The 19,159-nt window shown below is 39.3% G+C and overlaps 1 protein-coding gene across 2 annotated transcripts in view; it reads right to left on the bottom strand.

Moving 5' to 3' along the window:
• CHCHD3 (coiled-coil-helix-coiled-coil-helix domain containing 3) overlaps nt 1-19,159 on the bottom strand; it is a 176,906-nt gene that overhangs the window by 105,147 nt on the left and 52,600 nt on the right. For both annotated transcript variants that reach the window (XM_074573189.1, XM_074573190.1), the window contains exon 4: nt 14,506-14,650. In XM_074573189.1, coding sequence (XP_074429290.1) covers nt 14,506-14,650 — 145 coding nt within the window. The remainder of the gene's footprint in view (nt 1-14,505; nt 14,651-19,159) is intronic.

Raw genomic sequence — 19,159 nt, 5'->3', positions numbered from 1 at the left:
TCATGGGACATGGGAAAGATGAAATGGAGATGGAAGAAGATTTGTTTTTTAAAATAGAAAAAATTACAGTCAAGTAAGCTCCATCAAAACAATAGTAACATAGCAAAATCATAATTTCAGAAGTTATTTTATCTGGTATTTCTTATCTGTTGAACTTCAGCTCTGAATTCTGTGTTTATGCAATCTTCAAATCTAACATATTTATCACCTTTACACTTTCTCGGGCACCAGACTGTCAGCACTCCCTGGTAATTACACACAGTCTTTTCCATTATGTTCCACATCCAAAGGATGCTACAGGCCTCTAAAATAAAATGTACCAACCCAAATGGAATACTGAACGAAAAAGAAAATTACAGTGCTTTCAGATAAGTTAATGCTTCATATCACATCCCTACAAAGCGCGTTTAGAGTACAGAAATGAAGACCGACACAATCAAATTGGTTCACCGGATCTGGGTACCCAAAAAAAGTCACTGGAGACTAATTTTTCACGATACCTATGTAATTTATATGTTTTTTCCACTCTCCAAAAGTAACACTAACCACCTCTAGGAGATTTTGCAATCTTAATACTCATAACAGACTGACAGATTTACTTGTTGGGGCAGCCAAAAGTTCTGTCACGCACACAAAAATGTACCGTACAATAATACTGCAAAATTGAAGTGGTCAAGAGTTATCAAGTGGCTGAGCACGAGCAAGTTGCAAATTTTCAGACTGGGCAATAACAAGAAGACAGAAATTGATAACATCCACTCTAACAACTATTTAGCCACTGTTCATAAAAGGCACTGAAGTTTTTTTTTCAGAATCTGCTTTGTCCAATAAAACATTAATGTTGATGAGCATTAGCACACGATCAATCTGTATTGCCACAGATTTCGGTCTCATCAGGATACTTCCTGCTCATCTTCCAGCAGAATATCTCTTACTCCTCAAGGCTACATGGATCTGCTCCCCTAATATACCAGGACTGACCATCAAAAAAAAAACAACAAAAAAAGAACAAAAAAAGAAAAAACAAAAAAAAACCAAAACAAACCCCCAAACCCCCCAAGAAAATAAGGACGTCAAGCATTTGACAGATTTTGAAAGATCCTTCAAGGGTTGTGAGCTCTCTCTCACTTTAAGGCCAGCGCACACCCCTGCCATAGTGACTCACGGCGACTATGCGGTCACCCTCTTTTCTTGCTACTACTACTACTTACCTGCATTTATACTTGATGGATCTCGACCACCATTTTTCTACTGGTCTTCTGCAGGAAGACAAAGTTACTCTTCCAAAAACGACAGCTTAATTTTTCCATAAGCCTCCAAAGCTTGCCTTAATATCCCCTTTTTTTACCTTAAGGTCAAGTCCATTAATATAAAAATTTAAAATTAATTTTTAAGACATGCCGAACTGCAAGAGAAAACGATAGGCACTATTCTTCTGCTGTACAATAGCTGCCTTGCAGGTAGCATGTTCAAAGAATGATTTTGTCGAGTTCGGTATCTTCTTCCAACATCATTACTTTCAAAAGAAATAACTATGATTTTTTTTTTTCTCCACGCTTCAAACAGGCAGATAAAAGTGAGAAGGACAATTAAAATATTACATGAGTTACTACGATGTAAAACAAAGATCCAACTAACCTACTTATCCGAGTACTTCTTAGAAGGTCTCCCATTACTAAGGCAGAAACAACACCCACTCATTATCCTTCCTTCCAACATCCCTCTTGCCTACTTTCAGAAGCATTAAAAGAAAATCTGATAGATATTCTACAGAAGTCTTTTTTCTCTTGCACCAAAATAGCAGGCACGTTGAGCCATCGCTGTGAGTCTGCTGTCATGACTTGAATATTTGGTAGCCCTTCAGCTGTCTTACCTGCTAGAAATGCCTCTGCTATCGCTGTTGCATACGGTAATTCTCTTCCCTCCGAGTTTTTCTGGGCTCTAAATGCAAGAGCCACCCAACAAAAAGGTGCAGAAGGCTCTTTGTTGGGTTATTCACAAGCTTAAACACAGACACGTGGTCACAAACGGACTTTGAAAGTCAACCTGTATTTACCTCCTTCAATAATTTTCAACTCAAGCTCACACCCTTCATGCCTACATACGCCAACTTCGCACTCGGCCAAAAACGTTCACCTACACCTAAAACTCCTTTTTCAAGGTGATGGCTTTTTTTAACTTCTGCATGCTAAATGCCCTAGTAGAAAGTATTTTGAAATGCAACCATTAAAGGTATGCTAATGACTATGAATTGTGACAGCTGCTGCAGGAACAAGCCTGTTGGCTCAGGCACAGCACCATTAACTATCTATCATAAAGTCCTCTGGACTTGCTCATTTATTACCGCTGCATAGCCCAAGGGGGGAAAAGGGGGAACAGCAAGACTTTCTTTCTCCGAGGCAAAATCATAAGCCACTTACTTATCCTAATGTTACGATCCCCACTGTTTATCTGCATGATAATTAGGAAAATGAGAAGTAATGAATTTCTATTTATTTATTTATTTACAAACGTGATTGGAATTCAACCTTCTATGACAAAAAGACAATGCAGTATCTCACCATGCTAATAGACAGGTGGATCTTCCAAGCTCACAACATTATAAGTATCAGCCATATTAACCAAGAAGTAAAGTGACAAGCAAGTATTATCATCATCTTGTGCCACGGCTTCCCAAAAATGAACGTTGACCAACTTCTCCCATATCCTTCCTATGACATTTTTTAAACAGCAGACTTGACAGCTGAAACTAGTTTCTGCTTTCGCAATTCATCAGAAAGAAAAACAAATAATTTGTAGGCTACATGTTGAAATCAGCATAGCTTCAAGTGGAAGGTATCTCCCAAAAAGAAAAGGGGTTGTCTTCAATTCTCTACAGTACTTGTATAAATCAAAGTTTGATTTTTCTTTTTTTTTTTATTGGGAGCAACACAGCCGTATGTCAGATTCCCCAAATACACCATCTCAGAGAAAGAGTGACTAACACACGCACAACTGTACATACAAAGGCTATCAGCGCTGCACATCTTGGAAGAAGACTGGATTTCCAGCTGCAAACCCCACTGCACTTTGCAGGCCAGAGATGACATACTGTGCGACTGGGAACAGGGAAATTAAACAGCCCTCAGTCTTCAGAGGATTGATCTATCAAGAGAATCATTTTTATTACCGAAGTGAAATGGTGTATTAACATTCCCGATTTATTAACCCTTATACTTTAAACTCTTCCCTCCTTTAGAAACAAAGGAGGCAGGCTGCTTTTTCCTTCACGCATACAGTGGCACACCTACAGTAGAATACATCATACAATTAATACGTGATAGGAATGAAAACTTTCTTAACATCTACATAATAAAAAAACCCAAAACAACAAAAAAAATCCACAGACTTAACTATGGCATTCCATTTTCATAGAATCATAGAATGATTAGAGTTGAAAGAGACCTTAAAAGCCATCTAGTCCCACCCCCCTGCCCTGGGCAGGGACACCTCCCACCAGCCCAGCTTGCTCCAAGCCCCGTCCAACCTGGCCTTGAACCCCTCCAGGGATGGGGCAGCCACAGCTTCTCTGGGCAACCTGGGCCAGGGGCTCACCACCCTCACAATAAAGAATTTCTTCCAAAGGTCTAATTCTACGTCTCCCCTCTTTCAGTTTAAAACTGCTACCCCTCGTCCTACATTTTCTTTCCTCACCATCTCTCCAAAACATCCTTTTAAACCGCGTTTGTATATACCTACATCGGCACCTGTTGCTACATCACTCAAGTATCTCAAGATATTCCAGACATGGAAACTTAAAATTACATCAAAACTTGAGATTTAAAAAAAAAAAAAAATAAAAAAAATTGTCACCTCTCTCTTTTTTTCCCCGAAATACTATTCCGTGTCAGTATTCCTTTTCTAGAATTCACATTATCATCAACTCTACCAGGACAAGTAGCTTACGTCAAGTATCTTAAACCATCCAGCATATCTTGTGACACCGTGTAAGTGAAGTGAATCTATGGCAACGATTATGAGAACACTAACAGTAATTGTTCAAGATGGCGCTTTTTCATCACATTTCATTGTAACTTGTGACACAAGTTCTCAAGAACTGTTATCCTAGGTGAAGGTTAAATCATTTCTTCCTGATGAAGACCGTTACACTACCTGTTATGTCTTTGTACGCTCTTTGCTAACCAAACGTGGTAACTAAGACTGAGACCTGACAGACAAGGAGGGGCAACAGAACTTTTCAAATCTTAAAATCTGCATTTCAACTAAGGGGGGGGGGACGACCAAAAAGGCATGCAGCAGTATTTCACAGTCATCATTTAGTTCTCCTATGGAGACGCTGAAGTTTTGCTACTTCAATAACTCACTGCAGAAACACAAGTCATCCAGTTTTATACTAATAAATAAAGAATATGTCAAAGTGCACAAAGAGCAGAAAAAGTATTTAAAACCAAAACCAATAAAACTGCCTCAGGCATCACTTACATTTGTGTTTTGGTTAAGGAAGAATATGACATCATTGTTGCAAATGCTGATAATGTAGATGGTTCTTTCACTTGCTTTGGCCTTAACAACATTCAAGTCAAAGTGCTTTTTTGTTTGTTCGCAGATATTTAACAGAGCTTTCCTAAAGTATATTTTCTCCCTGTCTCGTACAAACACAGCACCAGACTTAAGCTTTCAGAAACAGATAAGGAAAAATACTTTGTTAATACTGCCCTGGTGGAACTAAGGCTGGAAGGTCACTTCCATGCCTTATAGCACTCAAGGTAGAGGAAACCAGTGCAGGGTCCATTCACCCTAACTAATAGTACTACAAAATAAGCACTCAATGGAAGAAAAAAAAAAAAAAAATCTTTTGCCCTTATGGAAAAGAAGATAATTTTCTAAGTGGGAAAGAGTTGTAAAATCAAGTGGCAATGGGACTCCTGAACGGTAAAGAGCTTCAAGTAGTCGATCAAAGATGAAAATGGACATCCACGTCTTTGAGTTCCCCACGAACACCAAGAGTCAGCTCCTCCCAAATGAGGCAGTGTAAGTGTAATTAACCATTTACCTACCAACGTGGGTTTAAAAGCCAATGTTTGGCACAGTTGTGAATATAAAAGTTGGTGTGGCACGGTCTATTCATAAGGAAATTCAAGATTTCTTCCTCCTCTCCTCCTCCTCCCTCCACTCTCCCCATTCCCAAGAAATACTATTGCCACAAAACTGCCTGGAAAACAGAGACAACATGTCTCCCAGGGGAAAGAAATTTTCCATTATTCCAGGATTTCCGAGATGTAAGAAGCACATATCCCACTCACTGCTCAACAGCCTCTTGTCCATAAGACTCAGTATCCAGATTCTCAACTGCTCGTAATAAAAGGAGACGTATACAAAACCAAGGGGAGTTACGGAAAACTAAAAGGGTTGTCTACAAAATAAAATTATCAAATTAAGCCGTACGGAACACAATATGTACCACTTTGTCATCTTACTGCTACTCACAACAAACCCTCATGTTGTTTTCCAGCGCAATGTTTCAAAAGGAAGGGCCCATGTCTCAGAACTTGCTTGCAACATAACAGGCAGAGTCCTGTTTATAGCAAATACTACAACAGTACACAGAGTGAATATCATAAAATAGCAACATCAAGACCACTAATCAATATAGTGACCTTTTTTTAATATATCGGGGGCTAGATCTTTTCCAAACCGTCCTCTTCCAATGGCTTGGTCCCCTTCTTGCAGCTGGTGTTTCTGAAGAAAATACCCACGTTACACAGTGAAGAGCCCGCAGATAAGTTACAGATATCATGAAATAAGGACTTTCATTAATTGTTCAGGTGGTCTTTAGTAAAACAAATTGCTCTTAATTTTCACCCTCCTTTCCCTACAAACAACCTTTTTTCTCGTAAGTCTTCTAATTCAACCCAAAGGAAGAAAGATAACTAGAGTCCTCTAAAGGAGAGACAAGGGACTATTTGCCAAGCCAAAATTAACCTAACCTGAGAGTAAACAAATATTAAATCACAGAATCACAGAATGGTTCAGGTTGGAAGGGACCTTAAAGATCATCCAGTTCCAACGCCCCCCACCATGGGCGGGTACACCTCCCACCAGCCCAGGTTGCTCCAAGCCCCTTCCAACCCGGCCTTGAACCCCTCCAGGGATGGGGCAGCCACAGCTTCCCTGGGCAACCTGGGCCGGGTCTCACCACACTCAGAATGAAGAGTTTCTTCCTAATATCTCAACTAAATTTCCCCCAAGGGAATTTAATCTCATTTTCCCCTAAGTGAGAACGAGAGTCTGAGGACCCAGCAAACTCTTTTGTTGAAATGGAGGAGACTGCCCGTATTATGTTTCAAGAATTCTGTTGAATGAACATGTTTTAATCCATTGCATGTACTTGTACCATGTCATGTAGAAGGACAAGTCTTGACAATTCTTTGATTTGGCCTTTGTTGTGTCATACAACTGGCAGGGCGTACATGCTCCAAAGGCCCAGGAGTAATCAAAAGGAGTCTGGATAGGAATACATATATATATATATATACACACACACAAGCATTGTGCTCAAAGCTTCACAAGAATGCTATTTAAAACATTCCTTTCATGATATCTTGAGGGCAGAAAGGGGTCTTCTCTCTGGAAGAAGGGAAGGTATATGTAAAAAGGATTAATATGCTTACTTTTTGCCCATGCATGACAAGGAATGATGATATTCATTTGAAAAGATAGCATGGCAATTTCGTTAGCCATTCGATAAAAAGGGAGTAGCGAGAACAAATTGGTTAATGAATGAGGGAGGAGAGAGCAGAGTATTATGCAGTGGATCTATAAAAATGAACTCAATTTGAATCCAACCAAAAGAACAAATTGATGGAGCAGCAGGCTTTGTAAAGCACTAGATCTTCATCTGGATGCTGAGATAACACAGTGATTAATTTTGCTTCTGTCAAATATCTTGGGTTTTGCTATATAAGAACTAAAAAAAAAAAAAAGCATGCTTTTAAATGCTGTTTGACTATCAAAACACATTCCTCTCACCCTTCAAAAAGGAATATTTAAAGAGAATAAATGCTCACTGTAGGCACCTTACTTGACTTCAAAATTTTCTGTTTTTACTGTGTTTTTCCTATCTGTCAAACTTTGACACAGAGAAAAAAAAAACTAATTAACAATTACATATAAAAAATTTTAAAAAAGTCTATAACATGTTGCCAAGTGAAAAAGTGAAGGAAGGAGAAAATTATTTGTATCGTTCCACTGAAATAAATATTTTAAGTGTCAGAATGGACATTGCAAAGGGACAGAAGAGAGACACAGGTAAGCAACTTCTTATTCTAGTTCCCAGGCACTTAATGGCAGTTTCAGGGATAGAATAAAACATCTGCTTAACAGTTCACGTGACAGAGACCGTACTGGGATTACACCCTACAGCACCTGTCACCCCCAGGCTATTTTAAATTATTTTTACTGTTTAACTATATCAAAGGTAGTGGGGGGGGGGGGGGGGAAATTGTTCACTCTTATCAATAAAGTACTTTTAGATACACAAATGGGTCTTTACCATTTCTTCACGGCACACATATTTGTCCAGATAAGAAAACCATTCTTGATTTGCAAATATTTGGTAGGAAGTCCTATTTCTTGCATTGCTGGAAAAAGCATTGTTGGTCTCTATTTGCACAGCAACAGCTTCTTTTTCGTGCTGTAGATTTTCACATCATCAATTTCACATCCCAGAAAAGACAGCAAGCCAGATTCCCACCCCAAACACCTTCCTGCTGCAGCAGAAATGCCAGAGAGGGAGGGAGGGAGCGTCAGTGAGAGAAGAAATGTGTGCCAGGAGAGACATAAGCCATATCCGTGATATTATGTTTATTCAAATGAAGATGAACACATACAGTGCAATGGAGTTTAATATTTTCAAAATGCAAATGACTTCTTCATTGTATCCCACTTCCTTCTCTAAAAGGCTACCAAACCCCTCTCCCCCAAAGCAAAACCAAACAAAACCAAGATCAGTCACATCCTCAACACTCAAAATTAACTTCTTTCCATTCTTGTCTTTTCACCCTGTTTTCTACAACGTGAACAAAGCCAAACAGATTTCTTCTGCCCATCACAAAGTACTAATGCAAAAAAGTCTGTTTGCTGCAACAAAATTCCTATTTCTAAATAGCAGTAACAACAATGCACGGCAAAGAAAGAACCACGTACATATACCCAAACGAGACCTTATGAGTAAATCTCTAAAAATCTCTGGTTTCAAGGAGATTTCAAAGAAATTTCTAATTTCTAAATTATAAAACTGAAGAACAAGAGACAAAACAACTGTCATTACATTTCATTTTGTACCACGTGGTTTCCAAACCTTAAGTCGAATTTTCAAATATGAGTCTTTAATATTTTTACTGTCATAAATTGTTAAGTTCTAGTCACCAATCATACCGTACTTTTCAGAAACAGCTTGGCCTTCCCTACAGTAAGCAATCATGTTTTGCCTCAGGCTGTGTAGTTTACCTCAAATTATTTCAGAATCATCTAAAAAGATTCATTTTTCTATTAAAATGATGAATGAGGTAAATGAGGTATGTAATAAATACTGCAGGTTTGTAAACAGACTTCTTTTCTCTTGAGAACTAATGCCTTAACTCATTTAGTAATTCTTCCCCCCTGGTATTTTCTAGTGAAGTCATCCTTAAAATACGGTTAGCGCAGGACTCTTTGGAAAGAGCAGGAAGGGTCAGAATATAATCTGTTTATGGAAAACAGGGGACCTCCTCTTGACAAAGCTAATGAATTGAGGACAGGAAAAATGAATGCAACGCTGAAGCAAAGGTCATTGTCTACCACACGCAGGTAGTGACGAGGACCAGCCACCCAGGGATGACAGGGAAAACATCTAAGCAGTTGAGACATAGAAGAGTGAAACGCTCTATTTTAACAATACATATTTAATTACGACAACAGGTCAAATTCACTCCTAACATAACTCAACATGCTTCAGCTCTAATATATCGAGGAAAGTATTTTGTCTATTGATTTCGGCGCTCGGAAAAGTAAAAGAAGAATCATACGTTTCAAACGTGATTTTGCTAGGAAAAAATATCCAATAATCTGATTAGCACATTCACCTAAGGTGCAAAAAGTGCTTTTTAATATAAGGATACTTCTAGCAAATTGATTTTTTGAACACAGAATTTATGAATAGCCCTTTTTGTGTAGAAAATAATTTACAAAACTAAAAAAATACCTCAGCAACAACAGATTTCGTTCTCTAACAGGTACTTCAATGAAAGCCTGGAACAATACGTGGGGAAATATATATAATTGTATTAGTATGGATAGAGATTTCTAATGATAGCAATAATCAAATTCTAATGTTATGGTTACAGCAAATGAACAGAACAATATTTCTGTGCCTCTTCAAAGGGAAATGAGACTTTAATGTCATTGGCAGCTCAATAAAACCATTTTCTAACATATAGGGGTCTTAATGATGGCTCGTTTCAGTCCAGACAGTGAAGAAAATACGTTAACAGTAAACTCCAAGTCATTATAAGGAGATGGAAATACAACAGGTCCTCTGCACTTTGGATAACTATTGATTTTTTTTACTCCATATGCTCTACGTCTCACCCTGACTCACATAATGACTCAAGTGATGGAACGTCAATAAGCTATTTATGGCAAAGCTACCACATTTAAAGCCACTCAACAAGACTATGCCCAACTCAACTAACCACAATTTTGAGATGTGCAGCCAAGATCTCCAATAATAAATACTGCAAAGGAGGATAGGTCTGCTGCCTACACGAGTAAAACGTAATACAAGTATTCTTGGAGAGCTCAGAACGATGGGGCCTTCAACCGCACCAGTCTTTGCTAAAGAGGACCACACCAGTACCGAAATTCTTTATGGCTAGACTGAAATAACAGTCCTCCTTGAAGGTCCTCCTTTAAGTCCTCCTTCAAGAAGGATGGGCAGAAAAAATAATATATACATGCTAAAGGTGTAGAAGAAGGAGATACATATTTTTTTTAATCAGCTGCACGGCTACAGGCAGTTCTCATGTACGACTTCAAGCCTACAGTGCACTTTGTCCTTCGGTGAACACGCTCAGAGATACATTGCAAATATCACGTCTCAAAACTGACTGTAGATAAAGCTAAAGGTAGAAAATCACTCTCTCTGGTGGTAAGGCTGGTTCAAGAAGTTTTAATTTTCTTCCCCCAACGACTTGCCCTCCATACACAGTTTGCAATTTCCCCAATTCAGCTATTTTTGCAGTCAAGCTCTAAAGCAGATCATGGGCACATCTACATTTGAAAAAGGGCTCCAGGATGGATTTGTAATACATTTGCTTTAGTCCACAACATCCGCACTGACACTACAGAACAGGAGGTGAACTGCACTGCAGAGATGAAAATAAGTAGAAAAAGAGGTGAAGAAATTCTTCATCAGCAGGGCATCCCTTACATCTAGCACTGACGTACATCAGACCCTTCAAAATAAGCTAATCCACATAAATTGCCAGACAGGAAAGAAAAAAAAAATAAATAAGAGAGAGGAGAGAATGAAAATCTTCCGAGTCAGCTCATTTCAGCATCAACTATCAGCCCCGCTGCAATGGAGATGGTAGGATCCCACAGACAGAGGTGGGTGAGAAGCCAAAGGAGATGCCAGACCTCACCAGCCCTTCAGCACACCGAGTCTCGCTGGCGGCGCTACTTAAAGCCCAGACACAAATGCTGCGGAATAAGGAAAGTTAGGCCATGCCTGAAATACTCCTCAAAGTCAGTGACATCTGAAGCTTTACTAAAGGAATCAACAGCAGCGGCATTTATTTCTGCTGAATTAAGCACCAACAGTTGCAGAAATCCTCACGCTGACTCCACAAGGGATTTCTAGGGCTTTAGTCAGGGTCTGGAAATTCCACTCTAAAGCGTACCTTGGTTGGTACAAACATCAGAATTACTGGTTTGTAAACCTCTGGATATGTCCCCAAATTGTTTCTGAAGAAGTTGACATCCCATCAGCCGCTTTCCAGTCCACTTGTAGTGAGGGAGCTTTCCCTACCAGCTTACGCAGCACATGTAGCAGCACAGCTGTCGTCAGCTCATCTATCCGCTCCGAGTTCCTTTCAGAGCTTTTACGACCATCATCCAGGCTTGAAGAGCTCTTATTGGTAAAACTCTCGATTTCCCTTAATGTTTTCTACAGCAACTTCACATCTCAGACCTCGTTGGAGGAGATCCCTGCAAAGTTTTGGCACGGGAACTTTCAGAAGTTCCCCCGCTCTGAAGAAAGGTGTGAAAAAAATTAATTGAGGGTGTTTTGCTGCTATGGCCTCATCTCTTCCGCGTGATGCTCGGACTCCCCCATCTGCTCCTGGCTCTGTGGGCTCTGGTAGGATCCCTGTTCCACGGTGGATTCACCCAGGTTGGCTGGGTGTGAGTGTGTGTCCATGTGTGCGTGGCTGTGTTACCTTTTGTACCTTTTATTAATTGCCCTTTAAAATCCTTTTTCTCATACTTTATGGGGTTTTGGGATTGCTTTTTTAACATTTAGCCTAACAAGCGTCATAATCCTCCTCATGCTGCTCACTTAAAAATTATTCCAGATGGTTTTTTTAAGGATGCCACCCTTCTTTGCCCTACCTTGCCGTCCACGCTCTGATGACTTCTTTTAGGTTTCTTCTTTGCTTAAAAAAAGACAAATAACGTCTTTCCATAGTTCTTGGCACCTGCAGAGCTTTTACTCTTTTAGCTGTTCATTTTAGCTTCATTTTATCAAGTTTTTTTGTTTGTATGAAGCATTAATGCAAACTCTGGGGTTGTTAACACTTAAAAGTTTCTTCTCTCTGAAACTCTAAGCAGCAGCTGGTGTTAAAATTGTTTAAGAATGGGAAATATTACTTCAATCTAACAATTTTGTGCCTATTTATTAAAACTGAATTAGCAGCCTTTATAAAGGAAAAATAAAATTCTTCCTTTCTAACCATACTTTCTTTTCCTGTGCACTGCTTAAATAATTTAGCAGCAGCAAAGGAATTTTGTAGATAATGCTACCGACATTTCAGAAACACACTTTTATTCCTCCAAAAAGATCAAATCCAGGCTACATAAAAATATAAACCCACCGTAGCTGTTCACTAGAACATGGAATTACTCATTCTGCCTGACAATGGTACACACAGACACATCCCCTCACGTTACCGAGTTTATAAATTCGGCTTGGATACATGAAACAGATGAAGAGCCAGCAGAACCAATGGAGCCAAGGGAATGAAAACTGACCAGTCACAGGAAAATAAAGGTGGCAACTTATAGAAGAATTTGCAAGGAAGGTGAGAATTACTCAACGTTTTAACTTTTAGACTCATTTTAAGGAAACAAACACACAAAGGCTACTTGTTACTTTCTTATCTCATAGCACGCTTCCAAGAATGAACAAACTATAGCGGGAATGACAAATTTGCAGAAACAGCAAACATGCGTAGTGATTTTCACCAAAGAACCTCAAGATATTTTAAAATTTCACAGACTGCAACGGTAAGATGATCAAAACCGAGATGACTACGCCAGGATACCTAAGTCACCAGCAGCGCTCAGATACCTTGTTCTCTTCCCACGTGGAGTATCTCTGCCCTGACATGCCTACGCTGCCACAACAGCACGTTTTCGGTAGCCAGCTCTAAAACGCCAGGCAGCGATGCCGTCACCATGGAAAGGCAGCGAGTCACGCTGTCCTCCACGTGCGGGGACACCCTGTAGGATTTTGAGGTGTTTCCTTCCTTTCATTAGCACCACTTGCATGTTCTTCTTCCAGCTCAACGTACAGCGGCACCGCACACCGCGAAACACCGCTCCCCCGGCTGGTAACGTTCAAAATTAGTTAACAGCAATTCCCCGATTGCTTCACAGAGGTAGCGCCAACTTAAATATTCTAGAGTAAGTAAAAATTAAGAACAAAATTGACATAATGGATAAAAAACCCAGTTTGATATCAGTAATAACAAATCTCCCAAGCGTTTGGCTGATGAAAAGGGTGTCGTGTGCTTCTCAAAAGCACAGCGCTAACTACAGTAGTAAGTGAAGGACGCAAACCCCCAGTAATGATGCAAATAATTTTCCTCATTAGGAATCTTCAGCTCGTCATTAGGTTGAGGCCACAATACTCTTATGTCTCCTGCACAATATTAAGAATCCAAGAGTTGAAGGTTTAAGGCTAAGGCTGTACCTTGGTCAGAATTCCTCTCTGTTTTCTTTTGTTCCCATATTTTAAAAAAGACAAAATATTAAACATTTGTTTGCTATGCTGTAATTATTCTTCAACAATAACATTACCATAGAGGTGAAATAGCATTGGGAAACATCTGCAAAAGATACTAATACTCAGGTGTACTTAGGGGAAACTTGCTTGGTTTTAAACTGTGATTTGGAAAAATAACATGGGCAATAGATTTTTACTCAAACAACATAAATAAAGCTATTCCTTACTGAAGTGATTGGTTTACTACGTTACCAACAAATAAACGGTAGAAAGCTTTGATTTTGTTTCAGATACAGAGAGCCAAACAAATACTTATAGAGATGCTGGCATAAATAACATTTATTTTGATAGGAACGCTCACGTAAGTATCTTAAACTTTTCTTCTTGAAAATACCAATTTGTTTACTATTTATACTCAAGTTACTTGGAAAAAAGGCACATTCATACTTCAGAGAATAAAGATTATTGCTACAAAGACGAGTCAATACAGACTCGACATAGCAAAGAACCGCTATATACAACAAGTTCTAAATCTGCTGGACGTTTGCAATGGACTGAAATATATAATGTCAGTTTTGAGAGGAAAACCGCCAGCCATATTTTACAACTTCCCTGTCAGGAAGTTTTCATACATCAGCTCTAATGAAATACGATTCTTTGATACAGAATTTTCCACTAAACTGGTTCCAAGGTTTGAGACAATGGTCAAAAGTCAGAATTTTTCTTGTTTTCCAGCACATAAGAGACTTCAAAACTAATACTTTTTGAATTCTTGCCGTTAGCCAGATTTCTTGCCCAGAAATATTATGGATTTCCTTTAAATATGAAGTAATTAATTTCTAGAAAAGTTCTCTTGTATTCTGTAGCTTCTTAACACAGAATAACTAAATTTAGTAAAAATAACCAAATTTAGCCTCTGAAAAGAAGACATTTAACATTACACGCACACATGTATTATAAGCGTATTATAAGGCATATTGTATTTGCAGCCTTCAGGAAGGTGAGGCTCTTTCTAACCAGCTATTCTTAAGACAGGGATATTTGACCTCAAAAAAAAAAAAAAGAATAAAATAAAATTACATAAAAGAATAAAATAAAATTACATACTATAAACTAGGAATAAATTAAAAAAAAAAAGTGACAAAACCTCTGCTTTCCTCTTCTACGTATAGTTTGAAACATGCCTGAAGACATGGTTCCTTGAAAAATCTGAGCCATCTAATAGAAGTCTGGGAACTTACAAAACGCTGCGCCTTCTGACGCTCCTCTTCCGTCGCGGCTCTCTCGCGAAGAATGGCTCGGGTCAAATGTTCATTCGAAGAAATCCTTTCTCGTTCCAGAAGTCTGCCAAACTCATCCCGTACGTACATTTGCTCTTGTTTCAATCTGCAGAGAGTGGGGGGAAATTTAGACCAAAGGTTCATTTTCCAAACGTAGTTTTAAGAGGACGTAGGCACAGTCACTTTAAAAGCAGTCACTGTAATACATTACACTTCTTAAGACATCAAAATATGAATATTCGCTAAAAATTCCAGAAGCTGATTTCAGATTGAAGTGTCAAAATCAGAATACATAAAAGCTACAAGCCTTAGTCTCACTATTCATTAAATCATACAAAATACAACTAATTCAAGAGCTTTATACACAAGTAATTCAAAAGCTTTACAAAAATGTATCTTTCAGTAACACGAACATGCACGAGCTCTGTTTGTTGGTTGGTTTTGTTCTGTTTTTAAGGAACCCTTTTTTCAGGAAAATCCTTCTCCCCACCAGCCGGCGGGCACCCTATTTCCAGGTAAAAGCTCCATCTTTTCTGCAATAGGATAATGCTTTCCTATCTCTGGACATACCATAAACCTAAATACTGCATCTATTTACCAAGCTGTGCAAAAAGATCGAACAACCATAATAAACCTTTCCCAGCGATTTGGGAGGATGAGATGAAAACAAGCTATTGAACTTGTTGCAACGGAGTTAATAAAGGCAACTCCAGTCCCAGAAAATTCTCAACATTTATATGTCATAAACCATAAACGTATTTGAAGTCTTGACTACAGTACGTGACATAAGCACACCATACCTAATTTTCATGAAAATACATAGCTATAAATGGTTTAGCTCATCAAACTTATCTGTTGCATGTGTGTTGTGACACTGAACACGGAGTCAGCATTAGGGAACTCCGAATAGTAATGGCAGGATCAAACACGGGTTTTCAAATAGATTTTTGAAAGAGTGATGGAGAGGAAGCTTGAGTATTCTCAGTGCATTTATACGTTGTCAAGGGAGCTCCCGAGAACAAATCATAATGCGTGGGGTCACTTTGTAAAAGGTACTAGCATTACAGTGCATTAGATTCCTCCCCGGGGAAAATACTTAAGTGAGGTGGGGAGGGAAAAAAGACAATTACAAGATGTATTACTTCTGTGCTCAGACACAACCCTCTGAAACGCAGCAACCAACTGGGAATCTTTATAAAAAGTTTATTAAGCAGCATCTTCAATTACTCCAGCAAAAAAGTCAGATTATGCAGACATGGACCAAATTCCATTAAGTGATTTCCCAAGGTCCCCCAAATTATTCCAGCAGCATTGATATAACAAATCCTTCACACAATCAATGGTGCAGTCAAAACACGCTGGTTGTCTTTTCGATTGGAAAAATCGTGTTTTGTCTAAAAAGAAAAAAAAAGTGTCAAAATAGAAGTGTCAGAAGCTTTTTCTTGCCAGAGACGGCAGAGACAGCATTTAGCGTTTCCAGAGACTGAAGTAAGCTCTTCCCTCGCCCTTTCTGGATTTTACTTCCCACAAGGGGTTTTCCCCTAAAAACGTCTCTTCTTTATGCATAAGTCCTTAGCGGAGCAATTAAAGTATATGAAATCAGATGATAGCTGAAAAAGGCTGCCAGAGGTTTCCACATTACAAACTCTCTGCAATTAAAAAACACTTACATATTTACATTTAATTTTTGGCAAATTATTCCCGTATTTGACGCGAGCTCAGTCTTGTTGAGTCTTCTCCTTCTTGTCCCTGGAATTGCGAACCTCCGCGAGGTTTCCTCTCAACCTCTCTCGCAAAAAGACGGAAGTGAGTTTTCCTAACGCTTAAAAATAATGGGCTCCTAATGTCAAGATAAAGCCTTTGATGGCTTAACCTGACTGCTGTTACATTCTGCTTCCCTGCCAAGTACACTACAGAGGGACGCGATCTTCTTTTCTACTTTCGCCAAAACTCCGCATGTCCTTTGCTGCAAACTTGCTGCAAGACGATGACCCAGAATCTCGTCTACATACAGGAGTCAGATGACTCCCCCACCCTACTGCGAGCCGTTAAAAAGCTTTTCATCAGACGCTCTGACATCCCCCGGAATTAGCAGACAATGACACAGCCGTGGGGACGGCCACACCAGCGACAGAAGCGATGGCAATATAATGCTGCTTTCCCACAAGCAGGGAACTCAGGGCAAGATTTGCTATTTCAACTTTAACCAGCCCATTTAAAATTACTCCAGGTGTCTTGATGCTACCTTGATACTACCAACTACCTTATTCTCTTCTTGGCCATGAACAGCTATATCCTACCATAGCGAGAGAGGAAAGGATGGGGATAGAGGAAAAGATGGGGACACCCAAAATTAGCACACGGAAGATTCCTGCCTAAGTTATATAGCCCCATACCCGATCCTATAAGTTACTGGTTTCCAAGCACACCATGTGATAAAAATCCAAGGAAAAGGATTGTGTGCCACCCTTTGCTGGCAATTGCATCCCACTGTCGTTGCCAGACCAAATCCAGGAACTTCCATGACAACAGGGTAACTGATGGGAGCACAGGGAGAGACCCTCCCTGCCAACGCCCACCTTTGATAATAAAGCATTACATGTTTTTTAAAAAAAAAAAAATTATCTCCACCCATCTCCTTTTTTCCCCACTCCATGTGTAAATGGTATTACTAAACAGATAGAATGACGTGTTCTTTCTCAATATCTGAAGGGGACAAACGATATTTAATACTAGCTTGCTCATTGACACCAATAATGATAACATGAAATATCTACATCAAAACTGGAAAGATCTTATCTATGTTGCTCGTAAGAGCTCATCCAAATGCAGCTTTCTTCCTTAAAGTGTGATTTCTTGATGTCTTCAAAAATACACTTATCATGGTGTAAAATCCAGTGTAAATATCCAAACACAGAACTAAGTGAACAGCTTTGCAGATAGCAGTTAACGCCTTGCATAAGTTGATCAACTTCATCCAAAACAACCATAAAAAAACCCACCAACCCCAAAACCACCACTACAATCCGCCTCACAAAGAAAATAAACGAATAAATAAATCTCCAAACTTTACCATTGCCCCTATTCTATGTGCAAGGCTGTGGCACAATTTCAGCTTCTGGAGATTTAGGAACGTTCTTGTAATCACCGAACTCAATTCATACTTCCCCATTTAAACACATTCACCACCCTGGAGATAAAGATCATTTAAGACAACGGCCTTGTCCGCTGTTCCATCTTCCGTTTTTCATGCAGACAAAATCCCCTCTTTCAGCCTTCTATAAGGAACGTTGTTTCCCGAATCAACCCATCGGCTCTTCCCTGCAGCTGTTGCAGAACTACTCGCTCCATTTCCAGAGGATTTCATTTTGGTGATTAACTAATGCTTCCCAGGTTTTTTTATTCCCTGCTATTTCTAGATAGATTTACAATGCTAAAACACTCATTAGTTTATCAGCAAAAGCGCCTTCCGCTTTCATACCACTTACCAGTTAGTAGGAGTCAGTCATTTATCTCCTCTTATATGACACCTTAACCTTTCGTTTGCAATGGTATCACTAATTTTGTACCAAACGCATCTTCCAGAAATAAAAATATTATTAACATTAGTTCCAAGACCACTTGCCGAGAAATCCCATTACCAACCACCTTCCCAGACTAATAATCTCCATTTATCATTCGTGACGAATCTCCACCTTCTCCAGTTTAACCAGTAATTTTCTGAAGATGCCAAGTGTTTTAGTAGCCATTGAGGACATCAGGCTACCGTGCTTCTGTTGTTTTAAAGTAGGTACGTTCTTATGTTGGAGGAATCAAATTACTTATTCCCTGCTGCTATTTCCCTTTAGTAAATGTGGATTTTGTCTCTTATTTTCCATTCCCTTCTACAGCAGTAACAGATCTTCTTTTCACCAGTTGTTACATCAATGCCACTGATTTTACTTCAACAGTTACAGAGCTGTCTGGATTACCTTCTAACTCCCCCAAAAATATCCTTTTGTAAGTTAAAAAAAACCACACAAACCCCATATATTTAGTTTAAAACATATCGGACTACAGAAAAATAAAACTTCTGCTTCTCATTTTGACTTCTTGGCTTCCTTTGGCTCCATGACTTTTAGCATAAAGCTTTTTTTTGCTGATCCGTGTGTCTGCATATCCATCTGTCCTGAGGACCTTTTGATCAACTGCAACAGTTTTTGAAGACAGTCATTCAACCAACAACATAGGAGCTCTTTGCCACGTGACTTTTCTTCTTCTTCTTCTTCTTGAAATACTAGAGAGTTTACACAGCTTTGTCTTTTCAGTTCTTTGAATTTCCAACTCTCCTCTACACAAAGAGTTTACCAGCTCTTCATTTCAATTGGCTTAACTAGATGCCTCCCTTCCTCACGACGTGCTTGCTGATGGACTTCTGTTTATTTTAATGAAAACCGAATGGCTTGCCCCATACCAGGTAGAAAGGTCTCTGTCCTAATCCGTACACACAGGTCTTCCAAACCTTACCCCGGAACTCTTACTAACAAAGCAGTTCTACAAATTATGTGCTCACCTCCAGAAGCAAAAGCGTACTCCTTCACCAGAGGCTAGCTGCAAGCCGAAGAAGTTCCCTGCC

Source organism: Larus michahellis, chromosome 1, assembly GCF_964199755.1.
Source record: "Larus michahellis chromosome 1, bLarMic1.1, whole genome shotgun sequence".
NCBI classification, from domain to species: domain Eukaryota; kingdom Metazoa; phylum Chordata; class Aves; order Charadriiformes; family Laridae; genus Larus; species Larus michahellis.
The sequence above is the reverse complement of the archived record's forward strand: the minus strand, read 5'-3'. Positions and strand labels throughout refer to the sequence as shown.